The 17,656-nt window shown below is 32.4% G+C and overlaps 1 protein-coding gene across 1 annotated transcript in view; it reads right to left on the bottom strand.

Moving 5' to 3' along the window:
- Positions 1-15,674, bottom strand: part of LOC143239490 (N-chimaerin-like) — a 29,161-nt gene extending 13,487 nt beyond the window's left edge. The window contains exons 1-5 of the mRNA XM_076480607.1: positions 14,892-15,674; positions 10,918-10,974; positions 9,968-10,023; positions 1,859-1,890; positions 717-830 (exon numbers count right to left, since the gene is read on the bottom strand). Of these exons, the coding sequence (XP_076336722.1) occupies positions 717-830; positions 1,859-1,890; positions 9,968-10,023; positions 10,918-10,974; positions 14,892-14,916 (284 nt within the window). The 5' untranslated portion in view covers positions 14,917-15,674. The remainder of the gene's footprint in view (positions 1-716; positions 831-1,858; positions 1,891-9,967; positions 10,024-10,917; positions 10,975-14,891) is intronic.
- Between the last annotated feature and the right edge of the window lie 1,982 nt (positions 15,675-17,656).

Here is a 17,656-nt window from a genome sequence, read left to right on the forward strand (position 1 = left end):
TTACCCATGCAGTCCATGGATGGTACTGTCCAGAATGGACATGTTCATGAAGCAATTATTACAAAGTAGATAACCTTGCAGCAATCTTGTGGAACATCCTATGATGAGCATGCAGAGCCATGGATGACAGAGTACAACTCTACATGGCTTACAGTGTGGATCTTAAGTTAAAAGATACCTGCTGCAACACTTCTCACCACATCTATGTGATAAAAAGAAAGGAAGGCCCTTGTGAAAGAGGAAAACTTACCAGTTAGTCACACTGGAGTCTGGAGCAAGACCACAGGTGGACGATAAAACCCCAAAAAAGACAAAAACACAACTTGATGGAACATTGGGAGATATAGATGGTGTCACATTAACACACAAGGATACTGTTACTAGTTAATAGATGATGTAGGATTATTTGCTTGAGAGACACATGGGAATATATTAATTCCAACAGGGGGGATGCAAGCTTGTGGTATGCATTATGAAAAGGTTTGAATATAGAGGGCAGTGCTGAATGAAGACAGGTAATCTTATGGGAGTAGGTAAGTACTGCATCAGAAACATTTGTCAAATCATTTTAATACCATTTTAAGACTATTTAATATAATTTATTATCCATTACAAACTTTCTTTCAACAATGTTGAAAGTATTTAAGTTGTAAATCGATACATGACTTGAGCTACAATATAACAGTTAACAAGACAACTGTACAATCAACCAGTACCTCATGCTAAGGGTGTATTGACCAGGAGCCCTTTGGCTTTCCCGTACTAAGTAACATCCATCACACTCACGGAGATGCCATTCTGTTTCTGTTCTGGAGATCATCCCATGAAACCTGAAACCACATTCATAGCTTATGTATGTACATAACAACAAGTACACAAAAACCTTGAATTAATCCTGGAAAGCCACAAACCACATTCACAGCTTATGTATGTACATAGCAACAAGTACACAAAAACCTTGACTTAATCCTGGGAAGCCACAAACCACATTCACAGCTTATGTATGTAGATAACAACAAGTACACAAAAACCTTGACTTAATCCTGGAAAGCCACAAACCACATTCACAGCTTATGTATGTACATAGCAACAAGTACACAAAAACCTTGACTTAATCCTGGGAAGCCACAAACCACATTCACAGCTTATGTATGTACATAGCAACAAGTACACAAAAACCTTGACTTAATCCTGGAAAGCCACAAACCACATTCACAGCTTATGTATGTAGATAGCAACAAGTACACAAAAACCTTGACTTAATCCTGGAAAGCCACAAACCTCATTCACAGCTTATGTATGTACATAGCAACAAGTACACAAAAACCTTGACTTAATCCTGGGAAGCCACAAACCACATTCACAGCTTACGTATGTACATAGCAACAAGTACACAAAAACCTTGACTTAATCCTGGGAAGCCACAAACCACATTCACAGCTTACGTATGTACATAGCAACAAGTACACTTTTTATCAAGCATAAGAATATTTTGAATAAAATATACTAGGTATCTTTGTATCATCCACAGTTAAAGATACACAGATACAGAGATTTATAAAATATGTAGCAAATTCAATATAATTAGTGAACGTGTAATTGAAATTATATCCAATAATAAATACAAAACATTTGTGACACACTGAAATGTCTTGTATGTGTGCGTAGTTTTAAACAGTTTTATTTACACAGTTCTTACCACCATAAGTACGTCTCACTTTAATCATAAAAACAAATGTAGTCATCAAAGTTCTTTCTTTATATTTTGCTTTTAATACAATCAATAAATTACTTGAGTGAATATATAAAACATAACACTGGAATAAACTAAGTAAAATTATGATAACTGACAACTTACTCTCTGCCGTAGTGAGGTGGTCTGTTTGGAACCTGAAACCATAAACCAGAATATCACAGATTATATTACCATTCAGTTCTGTCAGACTCACATTATTACCCACATGAACAACTATTAATACTATTAAAGCATACAACAGCAATATTTTGTATGTTATAGAAATTCACTTGGTAAGAGCAACATAAAACTGTAAAGTCACAACTAAACAATATCATTATATACTATATTGTAATAAGATATATAGTGTAAAAGACCTATGTATCAGTAATATATCTGTCAAGTAACAGTGTAGGTGCTTTTATATATGTCAATATTACCAGCGTAATCTAGAAAAACACACACTAAGTGAATATATCAGACTGTGAACTCTCCTTAATGACTGGAAGAACATCTCAGTTTGCTTTCTCACAATAAAAATATTTAACAAAAGTGTAAAAAGATTGGTAGAAACTTACTAAATAGTATCTGAATTTCACTGTAAAACATTCATGAAATTACATTATTTTTATCATTATTTATTATTTGTGAAATATCCAAATCTTTTTTTTTGTTAAATGATTTTTAGAAAAACCTTATAAATACCTTTGACAGATTGTTTAGGCAGAGTATTCATGATGAAACTTTGTAGAACAGATGGCAACTGCCTGTTGTGGAGACACAAGTGTAGAGGACAACGTTTTGAAAGTTTAGATCTTCAGGCAGAAGGCTTTCAAAGTGTCATCCTCTATGCTTGTGTCTCCACAACAGGCAGTTGCCATCCATTCTTCAAAGTTTCATTAGAAATACCTTCATCCATCTCAGAATACAAGTTATTTTATCAGAAACTTCCAATCAGTTTATCTGGTCAGTTTTAACTATACTGATACACATTAAATATTTCTTTTAAAAATTTATTTTGTCAAATGTATCTCAATAATATATTTTAGTTTCCAAAAATGAGTCCTTTATTTGTGGTCATTGCATGAACAAAATAAACTTAACAACAACATAAAAGACATAAAGGTTCGAGTTACCCATCACACTAATTAACCCTAACTAATCTTACCTGTTATCTTTTTGTAGAAAAAAATTTGTTTAGTTTTCACATAAACATAATTCAACACAAAAAAATCTTCATAAAAGAAAATAACATCTAAAAAAAGCTTTAAAACAATCCCAAACCTGTAGTTTCTCCCTAAAACTTTTCATTAGTTTGTTTCTTTTTTTTTTATTAACCACTCTGGAAGTCACAAATTACTTGATTTTCTCAATTTTGTTTATTGTCTGCTTCATGTAATCATATTTAAATACTTTTACAGTTATTTTCCAACACTAAACATCACTAGTTGTTTTCCAACACTAAACATCACTAGTTGTTTTCCAACACTAAACATCACTAGTTGTTTTCCAACACTAAACTTCACTAGTTGTTTTCCAACACTAAACATCACTAGTTGTTTTCCAACACTAAACATCACTAGTTGTTTTCCAACACTAAACATCACTAGTTGTTTTCCAACACTAAACATCACTAGTTGTTTTCCAACACTAAACATCACTAGTTGTTTTCCCACACTAAACATCACTAGTTGTTTTCCAACACTAAACATCACTAGTTGTTTTCCAACACTAAACATCACTAGTTGTTTTCCAACACTAAACATCACTAGTTGTTTTCCCACACTAAACATCACTAGTTATTTGTCAAGTTACATGATGCAACATCAAAAGAAGAGAGGTGCCAACAAACAGATGTAGTAATAAAACCACTATCAAAAATCCTGAGTTTCTTAGTAAACTTGGGACAGGCAGGAAAATTCCAAAAACAAATTCAGTAAATGTAACGTTTATAGACAATTCTCACCAGAACTGTAACAAACGAAAATCAAATATTTTATTTTTTCTTTGTAAACAACACAAAATAAACAAATGTTACAAAATGAAAAAAAACATTAATTATGAATTATTTCTGAGTTAGAAACAACTGAAATACTGATAGAATTTTTTATACTGATGAACACTCAACACATACATGGTGCTGATAAATTATAAAGATAAAATAAAATGTTAAAACAATGTACCACTTGAAGAACAAGTTCAGATGTCTCACAGAACAATATCCAACAAAACCTGATCACACTGTAAGTTCAGATGTCTCACAGAACAATATCCAACAAAACCTGATCACACTGTAAGTTCAGTTGTCTCATAGAACAATATCCAACAAAACCTGATCACACTGTAAGTTCAGTTGTCTCACAGAACAATATCCAACAAAACCTGATCACACTGTAAGTTCAGATGTCTCACAGAACAATATCTAACAAAACCTGATCACACTGTAAGTTCAGTTGTCTCACAGAACAATATCCAACAAAACCTGATCACACCGTAAGTTCAGTTGTCTCACAGAACAATATCCAACAAAACCTGATCACACCGTAAGTTCAGTTGTCTCACAGAACAATATCCAACAAAACCTGATCACACTGTAAGTTCAGTTGTCTCACAGAACAATATCTAACAAAACCTGATCACACTGTAAGTTCAGTTGTCTCACAGAACAATATCCAACAAAACCTGATCACACGTAAGTTCAGTTGTCTCACAGAACAATATCCAACAAAACCTGATCACACTGTAAGTTCAGTTGTCTCACAGAACAATATCTAACAAAACCTGATCACACTGTAAGTTCAGTTGTCTCACAGAACAATATCTAACAAAACCTGATCACACTGTAAGTTCAGTTGTCTCACAGAACAATATCTAACAAAACCTGATCACACTGTAAGTTCAGTTGTCTCACAGAACAATATCTAACAAAACCTGATCACACTGTAAGTTCAGTTGTCTCACAGAACAATATCTAACAAAACCTGATCACACTGTAAGTTCAGTTGTCTCACAGAACAATATCTAACAAAACCTGATCACACTGTAAGTTCAGTTGTCTCACAGAACAATATCTAACAAAACCTGATCACACTGTAAGTTCAGTTGTCTCACAGAACAATATCTAACAAAACCTGATCACACTGTAAGTTCAGTTGTCTCACAGAACAATATCTAACAAAACCTGATCACACTGTAAGTTCAGTTGTCTCACAGAACAATATCTAACAAAACCTGATCACACTGCAAGTTCAGTTGTCTCACAGAACAATATCTAACAAAACCTGATCACACTGTAAGTTCAGTTGTCTCACAGAACAATATCTAACAAAACCTGATCACACTGCAAGTTCAGTTGTCTCACAGAACAATATCTAACAAAACCTGATCACACTGTAAGTTCAGTTGTCTCACAGAACAATATCTAACAAAACCTGATCACACTGTAAGTTCAGTTGTCTCACAGAACAATATCTAACAAAACCTGATCACACTGTAAGTTCAGTTGTCTCACAGAACAATATCCAACAAAACCTGATCACACTGTAAGTTCAGTTGTCTCACAGAACAATATCTAACAAAACCTGATCACACTGTAAGTTCAGTTGTCTCACAGAACAATATCCAACAAAACCTGATCACACTGTAAGTTCAGTTGTCTCACAGAACAATATCTAACAAAACCTGATCACACTGTAAGTTCAGTTGTCTCACAGAACAATATCTAACAAAACCTGATCACACTGTAAGTTCAGTTGTCTCACAGAACAATATCTAACAAAACCTGATCACACTGTAAGTTCAGTTGTCTCACAGAACAATATCTAACAAAACCTGATCACACTGTAAGTTCAGTTGTCTCACAGAACAATATCTAACAAAACCTGATCACACTGTAAGTTCAGTTGTCTCACAGAACAATATCTAACAAAACCTGATCACACTGTAAGTTCAGTTGTCTCACAGAACAATATCCAACAAAACCTGATCACACTGTAAGTTCAGTTGTCTCACAGAACAATATCTAACAAAACCTGATCACACTGTAAGTTCAGTTGTCTCACAGAACAATATCTAACAAAACCTGATCACACTGTAAGTTCAGTTGTCTCACAGAACAATATCTAACAAAACCTGATCACACTGTAAGTTCAGTTGTCTCACAGAACAATATCTAACAAAACCTGATCACACTGTAAGTTCAGTTGTCTCACAGAACAATATCTAACAAAACCTGATCACACCGTAAGTTCAGTTGTCTCACAGAACAATATCTAACAAAACCTGATCACACCGTAAGTTCAGTTGTCTCACAGAACAATATCTAACAAAACCTGATCACACCGTAAGTTCAGTTGTCTCACAGAACAATATCTAACAAAACCTGATCACACTGTAAGTTCAGTTGTCTCACAGAACAATATCTAACAAAACCTGATCACACTGTAAGTTCAGTTGTCTCACAGAACAATATCTAACAAAACCTGATCACACCGTAAGTTCAGTTGTCTCACAGAACAATATCTAACAAAACCTGATCACACTGTAAGTTCAGTTGTCTCACAGAACAATATCTAACAAAACCTGATCACACTGTAAGTTCAGTTGTCTCACAGAACAATATCTAACAAAACCTGATCACACTGTAAGTTCAGTTGTCTCACAGAACAATATCCAACAAAACCTGATCATACTGTATGTTCAGTTGTCTCACAGAACAATATCCAACAAAACCTGATCACACTGTAAGTTCAGTTGTCTCACAGAACAATATCCAACAAAACCTGATCACACTGTAAGTTCAGTTGTCTCACAGAACAATATCCAACAAAACCTGATCACACTGCAAGTTCAGTTGTCTCACAGAACAATATCCAACAAAACCTGATCACACTGTAAGTTCAGTTGTCTCACAGAACAATATCCAACAAAACCTGATCACACTGTAAGTTCAGTTGTCTCACAGAACAATATCTAACAAAACCTGATCACACCGTAAGTTCAGTTGTCTCACAGAACAATATCTAACAAAACCTGATCACACTGTAAGTTCAGTTGTCTCACAGAACAATATCCAACAAAACCTGATCACACCGTAAGTTCAGTTGTCTCACAGAACAATATCTAACAAAACCCGATCACACTGAAGACATCTGTGATGAAGATGTTTTTCTAGATCATTGAAACATACAGTTGCTCTTCAGTTACTCCTACAATAACTAGTTTTTACCCTTATGTTTACCAGTCAATAATGATACAATTAAAATCAGAGTGACTGATTCTAATAACTGGATGTTATTACAAGTTATTATTTTCTACTTTATGATTAATTTCATCATCAAAGTGATGTATGGTTTCACTGTCTTCCCATAATTCATCATGTTGTTCACAATAATAACTGATGGAATACAAAATGGAATAATATACAACATAACTTTTATATAGTTTTTGAACAGCTGTAAGTAAATAAGTCATCATTTTCACACACATTATTTTATTCAAACCATGTCATGATGTCTGGACTGTAATAACTGGGTCATTTTTCTTGCCAGAATCCATTGTAACCACACTCTTAATGGGACACAAATATAAATGATGTCTTCATCTGATGACTCTTAACTGATTTGTTCTGCTGAGTCAATTTCGAGCCACTGAACAACTTACACGGTATATCACTACTTATGATTGAATATAATTCCAGAGATAACCTCATTAAAAGATGTCTGACATCTCAAAAGTCCTGCTCTGCCCACACTGTGGTAAAATCTTAACAACCGTTTCTATAGTAATGTTGGACCAGGTATAACTTACCATCTGTTAAAGTCACAAAGGTATTAACTGAACATTCTACATATTTTCTAATCAGCTGACAGTGATAGTAAGTTATAAACGACCTGATCATTTCAGCATCCACATTATCACTCATGGCAGCTCTTGATCTGGTACGGCAATGTTCGTATCCTCTAGCCACTCCAAGACTGTTGCCATCCAAGCTTTCTTCTTCCACCTACATCTTGTATCAACAACAGGACTGATTACAACACTTTCAAAGCATCTTGGGTCAATTAGGTTTCACAAATGTAGGTGTCTGCAACATATAACATTAGCACATAGAGTAGCTGCTATAAACCATTCAGCACATCAACCTTAGTGATTAAAGTTTTCACAGCTCTACTCTACTTGCAGCTACTTCATCCATACACAAGTTATTTTCCAAGGTAATTAGTACCTTCATAACTATTCAGTTATCAAGAAATAGCTCTGATGGAACACCACACACCCAAACGGCAAGCATTCTGTCACCAAGAAACAGTTCTGGCGTAACTTAGCGTGTCCAAAGATACAGGTCTTGCATTTTGTTAGAATGATTTCAATATATAGTTTCTGTTCACTGATCTGAATTATCTGGAATAATTATCCACTTTGCTGCAAAGGATATGAGTTATGGTTAAGTTGTAAGCACAACTGTTTTGAAATCTGTAAATTATTTTTATGTTTCCCATTCCAACTGATTCCCTTTGTAGATTCATGTGTAGGTTACTGAATCATGTATCATACAAAATTCATGTTTATTATAATAAATCTCTATACATATTTGAAATGTGAAGGTATGAATTAATGACTAAAGTTCTTATTGTTAAAACTTGTCCATGAAAACCATCTGGATTGTGAATAACTTGGACTGTCAATTACTGGACTAAAAGGATTTCATTGTACAAAAAAAAACAGTGTAGTAGTAACTGTTCATGAAGTTTATAATCATTAAAACCTATAGAACAAGACTGAAATTGTGATGTTGGTAAAATTACATTTACAAAAATAATGTTGAAAAGTTAAATCATATCAAATACTTACTAAAATAAAACCATAAGTGAATGTAATGTGTAAAGTCTGTAACTTCATCAGAGTCACAAAAGGAAGAAAACTTTTATCACAGTAAACAACCGATATGAGCAACAAAGAAAGAAGCTAAACAATGGGAATAATAACAATGTATCTCATCATCAAAACACTTAGACACTTATAACAACAATGTATCTCATCATCAAAACACTTAGACACTTATAACAACAATGTATCTCATCATCAAAACACTTAGACACTTATAACAACAATGTATCTCATCATCAAAACACTTAGACACTTATAACAACAATGTATCTCATCATCAAAACACTTAGACACTTATAACAACAATGTATCTCATCATCAAAACACTTAGACACTTATAACAACAATGTATCTCATCATCAAAACACTTAGACACTTATAACAACAATGTATCTCATCATCAAAACACTTAGACACTTATAACAACAATGTATCTCATCATCAAAACACTTAGACACTTATAACAACAATGTATCTCATCATCAAAACACTTAGACACTTATAACAACAATGTATCTCATTATCAATACACTTAGACACTTATAACAACAATGTATCTCATCATCAAAACACTTAGACACTTATAACAACAATGTATCTCATTATCAATACACTTAGACACTTATAACAACAATGTATCTTATTTATATGCAAAAAACGGCTCGTTTGGGCTGAGAAAACACTTTACATAGAAGAGCGAACAGCGTTTTCGACCTTCCGGTCATCGTCAGGTTCACCTTTGTGAACCTGGCGATGACTTCGAAGGTCGACAGCAGCTCAAACTCTTCTATGTAAAGTGTTTTAGCCGTTTTTTGCATATAAATTTCTCAACAAGTGGGTTTCTCGTCATCACTGATTAATGTATCTTATTATCAAAACACTTAGACACTTATAACAACAATGTATCTCATCATCAAAACACTTAGACACTTATAACAACAATGTATCTCATCATCAAAACACTTAGACACTTATAACAACAATGTATCTCATCATCAAAACACTTAGACACTTATAACAACAATGTATCTCATCATCAAAACACTTAGACACTTATAACAACAATGTATCTCATTATCAATACACTTAGACACTTATAACAACAATGTATCTTATTATCAAAACACTTAGACACTTATAACAACAATGTATCTCATCATCAAAACACTTAGACACTTATAACAGCAATGTATCTCATCATCAAAACACTTAGACACTTATAACAACAATGTATCTCATCATCAAAACACTTAGACACTTATAACAACAATGTATCTCATCATCAAAACACTTAGACACTTATAACAACAATGTATCTCATCATCAAAACACTTAGACACTTACCTCACGAGAGCAAACAATACGTTTTGGAGTTGGAGCTTGCTGTTGTAGCTGGTACACTGTAAATAATTTATAAATAATTACTTGAGCCTGTACAAACTTACATTTATAGATGTATATAAAAGTTGAACCCTTTTTGCATAAAATAAAATACATTTCTTTCCTCAAAGTTTATTAACTACATGAAAGTAATTACTTATTTGTCAATTCTTGCTTTACAAATTTTTATTGGACAGTCTCTAAAATAGAGACAAAATATCTGTGTTTGTAGTTTCACAACTATTATTTTTTCTTCTACCACAAACAAATGAAATGTAACAGAAAGTTAGGCTTAAAATTTCAAAACAGCATATTAGCAAGGTTTTTTCTGCATTTCATCTACTTGTTGGTAAAAATTTTATCACAAAGGTAAATAAACATGGAACATGGCAGATAAATAAGGTTGTTCAGAACACAGAATTTAAACATAACCTAGTGAAAGGCCTTTTGTATTTAGTTTAACACATCACATTTGTCTATGTTGGTACTCATAAAAAAGAGATGTCATAATAAAACACATATAAATTTAAAACAACATGTTAAATACTACCAGTGAATTTTGTGTTACTTAAACAGCAGCACTGCAGGTTTCTAGGAACATTAGCCACGCTTTTATGTAGGTACTAAATCACAACCGAGACTAAAGGTACATTTAATAATTAAATATTTACTTAAGAAAAGTTATATAAGTGAAATGTTTTTACTTTTTAAATAAACTACATATAAACCTACCTATACTGTTAAACTCCATATAAACCTACCTATATTGTTAAACTACATATAAACCTACTTATATTGTTAAACTACATATAAACCTACATACATTATTAAACTCCATATAAACCTACATACATTGTTAAACTCCATATAAACCTACATAACAGAACCATTATGAAAGTTATAGTCGTACATACAATAAGACTTCCATAGTTGAGGAAATTCATTAACTTTGTCTGCTTTTCTTTCTTCACCTATAGAGAGAAAGATTTCTTTTACCATGTACACTAATTATAATGTATACACTGCATCAATTTCTGTTTTACAAAAAGTAAGTACTTTAGAAATCTATTAACAATAAAATAAATATAATTAAAAATCTATAATCATGGTTGGCACATGTTAACCTAGACTGATAGGACTCGAACAGTGTTATGAAAGGAAGGAACTTCATTTTGATTGATCAATCTCTTACAACCAAGAAAGTCTGTTGTTACTAGTGGTGAGGTAAATAGAACTGTATGATGCATTTACAGAAATACAAAGAGGTTATAATTTTACTGTTCAAGTTGCTTGTTGGTTAGGATACACATGGAGTATTGTGTTCAACTTTACCATAAGAACAATACTGAACTGTTGGAAAGGGTTAGAGAGATACTAAGAACATATAAAGGTTGTCATACAAGACAGGTTAATATTTGTCAACCTTTTGGAGTTAGAGAGGATCTGACTGAAGTTTTTGAGATACGTAAGATGACTGATAACGTTCATGAATTGTCTTTTTTTCATATTTAATGGTTAGAATGGAGGATATAAAGTTTGACAGAGTCAGAGCTTTCTTCAGCTAAGACAATAGATGGTAAATGCAGTAAGTTTAATGTAAGTTAAAAAAAGGCATGGTAGATATTTGAATGATAACGACTAGCTTTAAGGGTAATTTTTAAAAAGTGTATTGTATAGGACTGCCTCGATAAACTCCTCACTGTTCTTAAATATTAGGTTGTTTCTATTTGTAGAATAATGTAACTATTATTGAGTTTATTAGAAAAAAGCTTAGAAAAATTTCCAAACCTATGTTTTCGAAATAAGTCCCAAAATGTACACAATAACTACCCGAGTAGCTAGATCACAGTGCTTACCAACCTACATTTTTATAACTTATGAGCATGATTTGTTATTTAAAATGAGTTTTTATCAAAACATTTGCTGGAAACTATTCCACAACTTGTAAAAAACAACAACAATATTATTGTTATACCACCATAAAAACAAGTTTTTAGAAATCAACCAATCCTAGTTTTGAAAGATTAACCATTAAACTCCTCATCTGGTTTTCTTCACATTATCGTTATTGTATCTTTTTCATTCTAAATTAGTAGCGATCATGAAATTTATATAACTATTCACAACAAGAACAATAAAATATTGTAAAGGTGCATTAACAAAATCAACGTATTATGTTTCAAAATTATGTAATATTTTAGTGCAATGTAGGACCTACTGGTCCATCTCAATTGTTCTACAATCTAAACTAAATTAAATAAAAAACAACAAAACAAACATAAAGCCAGCCCTTATCATTCACATACTTAAAGCTTTTTCTTAACATCCTTTAAATTACTGTCTCTACAACATCTGAAGGCAACCCACCCCAAATGCCAACTACTCTTAAAAAACAAAACTGTTTTAGCTGAAGATGATTCCTACCCTACCAAAAGTTATACTTGTGTCCCCTAGTTCTACTCTTCTTACTTTTAAAATATGACCAAAGATGATATATCAACACTATCGTTTATATTTACAATCTTAAATACCTCATTAAACAAAGATGATATATCAACACTATCATTTATATTTACAATCTAAAATACCTCATTAAGATCCCCTCCAACTCTTCTTTTTTCCCAAGAGAAAGCAATCTGAGAGATTTCAGCCTCTCAGTTCTAAGTACCATTCTTGTAACCCTTCTCTCAACCCTTTCCAACAATTTGATGTGTTTCTTAAGGTAAGGAGCACAAAAATAACACAATACTCCAAATGTGGCTTAACAGTGACCCATGCAAATTATAACATCTTCAGACTTATACTCAATATTTCTGTACATACAACCTAAAATCCTATTTGCCCTATCACAAACAACAGCACACTGATTGGATGGCTTTAGAGACTGGTCAACCATTACAAGAAGATTCCCTTCTTTCATAACACTGTTTTGGTTATTCCCATCAAAATTATACTAATAACTCAAATTATGATATCACACAGGTATTACCTTGTATTTATTATAATTAAAACCCATCTACCATTTATTTACTCAACTCAATAAATGGTCTAAACCCTTTTGTAAATCAGTAACGTCCTCTTCACAGCCAACAACACCCAAGACCTTGATATCATCTGGAAATGTAACTAACTTATTGACCATTCCTTCATCCATGTCACTCATGTAAATCAAAAAGAACAAAGGTCCTAACACCGAGCCCTGAGGTACACTACTTGTGACATTAATCCAGTTTGACTGAAGTCCTCATGTAACAACCCCTTCTTTCTTCCAACTGTTAGCTAAAGAACAAAGGTCCTAACACCGAGCCCTGAGGTACACTACTTGTGATATTAATCCAGTTTGACTGAAGTCCTCATGTAACAACCCCTTCTTTCTTCCAACTGTTAGCTAAAGAACAAAGATCCTAACACTGAGCCCTGAGGTACACTACTTGTGACATTAATCCAGTTTGACTGAAGTCCTCATGTAACAACCCCTTCTTTCTTCCAACTGTTAGCTAAAGAACAAAGGTCCTAACACTGAGCCCTGAGGTACACTACTTGTGACATTAATCCAGTTTGAGTGAAGTCCTCATGTAATAACCCCTTTTTTGTTCCAACCGTTAGCTAATTCATCCTCCATACCTACAAAGATAAGTTTCTTTACAAGCCTTTTATGTGACACATTGTCAGATGCTTTCTGAAAATCCAAATACTGTCACCTACATAAGCAGTAACCTTTATAAATAAGGTCAAAAGATTTTCCCTTCATAAACCATGTTGACTGTCAAATAAAATTCTTTACTTTGTTAAATGATTTTGGAAAGCATTTTTAACACATTCAAAAACATTTCTTACAATTAATGTAAAACTAATAGGTCTATAATTACTGTACAATTCTTATCACATCCCTTGAAAAGAGAGAGTTACATTAGATCACTCCAATCTTCTGGAGTCAAAGACTAAAAAAATATAATAGCAAGTGACTCACACATCTAATCTTTAACCTGTTTCAAAAAGTAATATTTAATAATGCAGGCTTCTCATATTCAGTAGATACAAGTCTTTCTTTATCATCTCTCTAATGTCATGCCACCATTTTAACAATAACATTCTATCCTTACGTATTTAAATAAATCCTTATTGTTAAGTTTTACACTTTAACCAACCTATTCTCCTTTTTGATGTCCTAATTTCCTGTTCCATCAACTTTATTGATTGTATATAATATTTTAAGCCTCCTGTCATATTTAAATTTATTAAACTTTTATTTCTTAAACTACTTGTGAACCAACGTTGTTTTTACTTGTTGTTAACCTCATCTTTCTATAATGAATATATTTACCTTGAATATTTAAACATTTTCCACATGTGATTAATGTTTCAAAATAATTCAGCTGTCCAGTTCACAACAGATAATTCTTATAACATTCCTTCACAATATGTCACCAAAATACCATTATTCCTTATCTCCATATGTAGTAAAACATGAAACCTAATTCAACAATAATTACTGACACCCATATGTTAGCCAGTTTCTATTTTCTCAATTATTTCTATAGTTGAAGTTAACAATAAATCTACAATATCATTGTTTCCAGTAGTTTCCTTGACTAATAGATGAAGAAAACCATCTTGAACAGTTTTGTCTTAGATAAAACAAGAAAACGATTAATTGAAAAAAACCACACAAAACTTATATCAGTACATAACAACCAGATCTGTAAGTATGATCAAGGATTTGTGGACATTATTTTAAATATAGTTCCAGAACATTTTATACTGTAAAAAAACGTAGTACTTATAGATAAGTCAGTAAATGTTTCAACACTTTCTATTAACCATGACTGGGTTGCTAAACATAAGTTGTTGTTTTTTATTTTACATATCACGTATTAATTACACTCACCTGTCTGACATAAATGATGTGCCATCTTCAACTTCAAGGCCAAGCATACAGTATATTCGTGTCAAACGCTAATCTCAAGTTAATAATAAACCTATGTTTCACTTCACGTTAGCTCAAAATTAGCAATTTTTGACAATAAGATATCGACTCTAAGTGGTACTAAACTTAGTGTTTATTCTAGGCTATTCGTTACCTACATCTGCAACATACACTAGTACCAGTAGTATCGTAATTTATTATAGTAATACTTTCTTTCATTGAAGTTACAACATAAATTTTTGACCAGCTTTGTTCAGAATAAAGAATGAAATCATTAGACAAGTGTATTTACATGTCAGATTTTTTAAAATAATTTCGCTAAACTTCACCTACTACAGGCATATGCCATATTATTAACTATTTAACGCCACTCTTTTTGGAACTAAGTCATATATATACACACACTTTCTAAAATTAAAATTCAAAAGGTGGCCAGCCTTTTAAAACATATGATTGTAATTATATGGTTAACATCGTACAGTTAAGCCTAACTACGTGCAAAAGCTAAATCTAAGACCGTTAGATCGGCGTTAACAGTCACAGTGGATTTACACAAGTTTCAGATACTGTTAACGACAACATGTTTCGTTAACTCATTAGATAATATTTTTTTCCATAATTTTATTTGATAATTGATCTCAGAAAATCAACCCGAAATTTACAGATAGTTAAATAACCTGAATTAAACCATCTACAGCAGTAAATCCAAACTTTTGTCAATCGGTGGACCCCTTCAACTTCTTTTACCGTGTTATGAAGCCACCTCCCGTTAAGAATAGTTTTTGACATGTATAACTGGTGTATCACATACGTATTTTACAACCTTTACAGCCTGATTCTAGTTTTAAGTAATAAACAATGAAAAGAGATTTAAATATGGAAAATTTCAAACACATTTCGACTTACTTTAATGTGAAGGATGATACTACTTTGCTGGAACAAACTTGCGAATTTCTGGGTCAACGTCTGACAGTTTCAAACGAAGATCCGCACTTATCTTATTTCTATACTTCGATTTCATATGTGTAAATCTAACTGTAAATCAAAACTCTTGTTTTTATGCTATCAACAGGCAACAGTGCCAGGCGCACAACTAAGTTACATTATTTATTATATGTTAATTAACAATTATTAATTTTAGATTTATATATATATTGCTATATTAGCTTACAATGTCTTTCGCTAAATGGTAATTTCATAAATGTGATGTGTTACTGCGGATCCCCAGGGGACGGTGAACCACACTTTAGGAAAATTATATTCATATTCATACTCATATATTTTTATCATCGCAGTTGGATATTTTAAGATTAATATTTAATAGAAGCTATTATTGTTTATACTAATAAGAGATATTAATATATTTATACATTATATGTATGTGAAATATTGTTTGTATAACATTCAAAATACAGTTTTAAATTCAAATGATTCTCTCTGTTTTATAAAGCGCCGTCTACATAAAGGAATAAGAACCTTCAGTCAAGACGCTGATTCTGTTGTCATAGGACCACTGTTCCTGTCAATAACGAAGTTCATAATGAAAGACAGTCAAATATAGTGCCATCCACTGAAATAATCGGGTTCTGTACAAGTCTTTCGCCGCGGTCTCTTCCCACTCAAAGCCCTCTTTACGGCTATCGTGATAAATAAAAGTTTGTTTACCTTGCATATAATTAGCTATACACCTAACAAGATATAATAACGTATGAATTCTCACTGTACAAGGAAATACAGATCTAGTTAATTGGATGATACAATAATTTTACTAAAGTGATTAGATGAATGGTTATACAACAAATATATCACCACACATTTAAAATGAGAAACATGACGGCAAACACGTTTCATAACTTTGAAATTACACAAGTTCAACATTGCTGGAACTTTATCTACTGCGCACATAATTTTAGAGTAAAATATTAATTAAATAATTCTATTTTTTTCAGAAACGCGACAAAAACAACTTTTAAAAATTTTGAGGGGTCCCTCCTTTTTCTGGCGAAATAAGGAGAGACTCAACAAAACATCTTTCTCTTCTTGAAAATCAGAAGGCGAACACTAACCCCAAGGAGATTTGCGTGTGAAAGTGACTTGGATGGTCATATTATAATACTTTACACATGGGTACTCTACACTTCCATTATTGCAGTCGTAGATTATGTTACAATATTTGCAAGATTATGAAAACCTAGTTTTCACTTTTGTATTTTATCCACAGCAATATGTTTGCGGACTTACAACGCAGAGCACAGACAGCCTGTTATTAATTTTATAATTAATTACCAGTTTCCTTATTATTTCTTTCTTTTCAAAAGCAGATTTTAAATCTGAAAATATAAAGAAACAAAAAAAATAAGCAGATTTTTCTCATTTACAATATCTTGTTTTGTTTACAAACAAAAGTAAAAAATAAAAAGTAAAAAATTCAAGTTCCATTTACTATCCCATTCAAAATATTAGCCTTAAAGTTTAAAAAAAAAAAAAAAGACCTTTGAATAATAACCTTCCAGAGAGTAACCGCAATAACAGGCGGAATGGTAGGAAATGTTATACGGAATTAAAACAGTATTTCCGATGTGATTAAGATAAAAGAAGATAAATTGGACCTTGTGCTGAACAAAGTGGGAAAAATGAATCTTTACTTTAATCTGCAAAGCAAAGCAAGTCTGGCGAATGTGCAGTATAAGGGATAGTCCTATGATATATATCAGAAGATCTGAAGA

The sequence above is a fragment of the Tachypleus tridentatus genome, chromosome 2, assembly GCF_004210375.1.
Source record: "Tachypleus tridentatus isolate NWPU-2018 chromosome 2, ASM421037v1, whole genome shotgun sequence".
Taxonomy (NCBI): domain Eukaryota; kingdom Metazoa; phylum Arthropoda; class Merostomata; order Xiphosura; family Limulidae; genus Tachypleus; species Tachypleus tridentatus.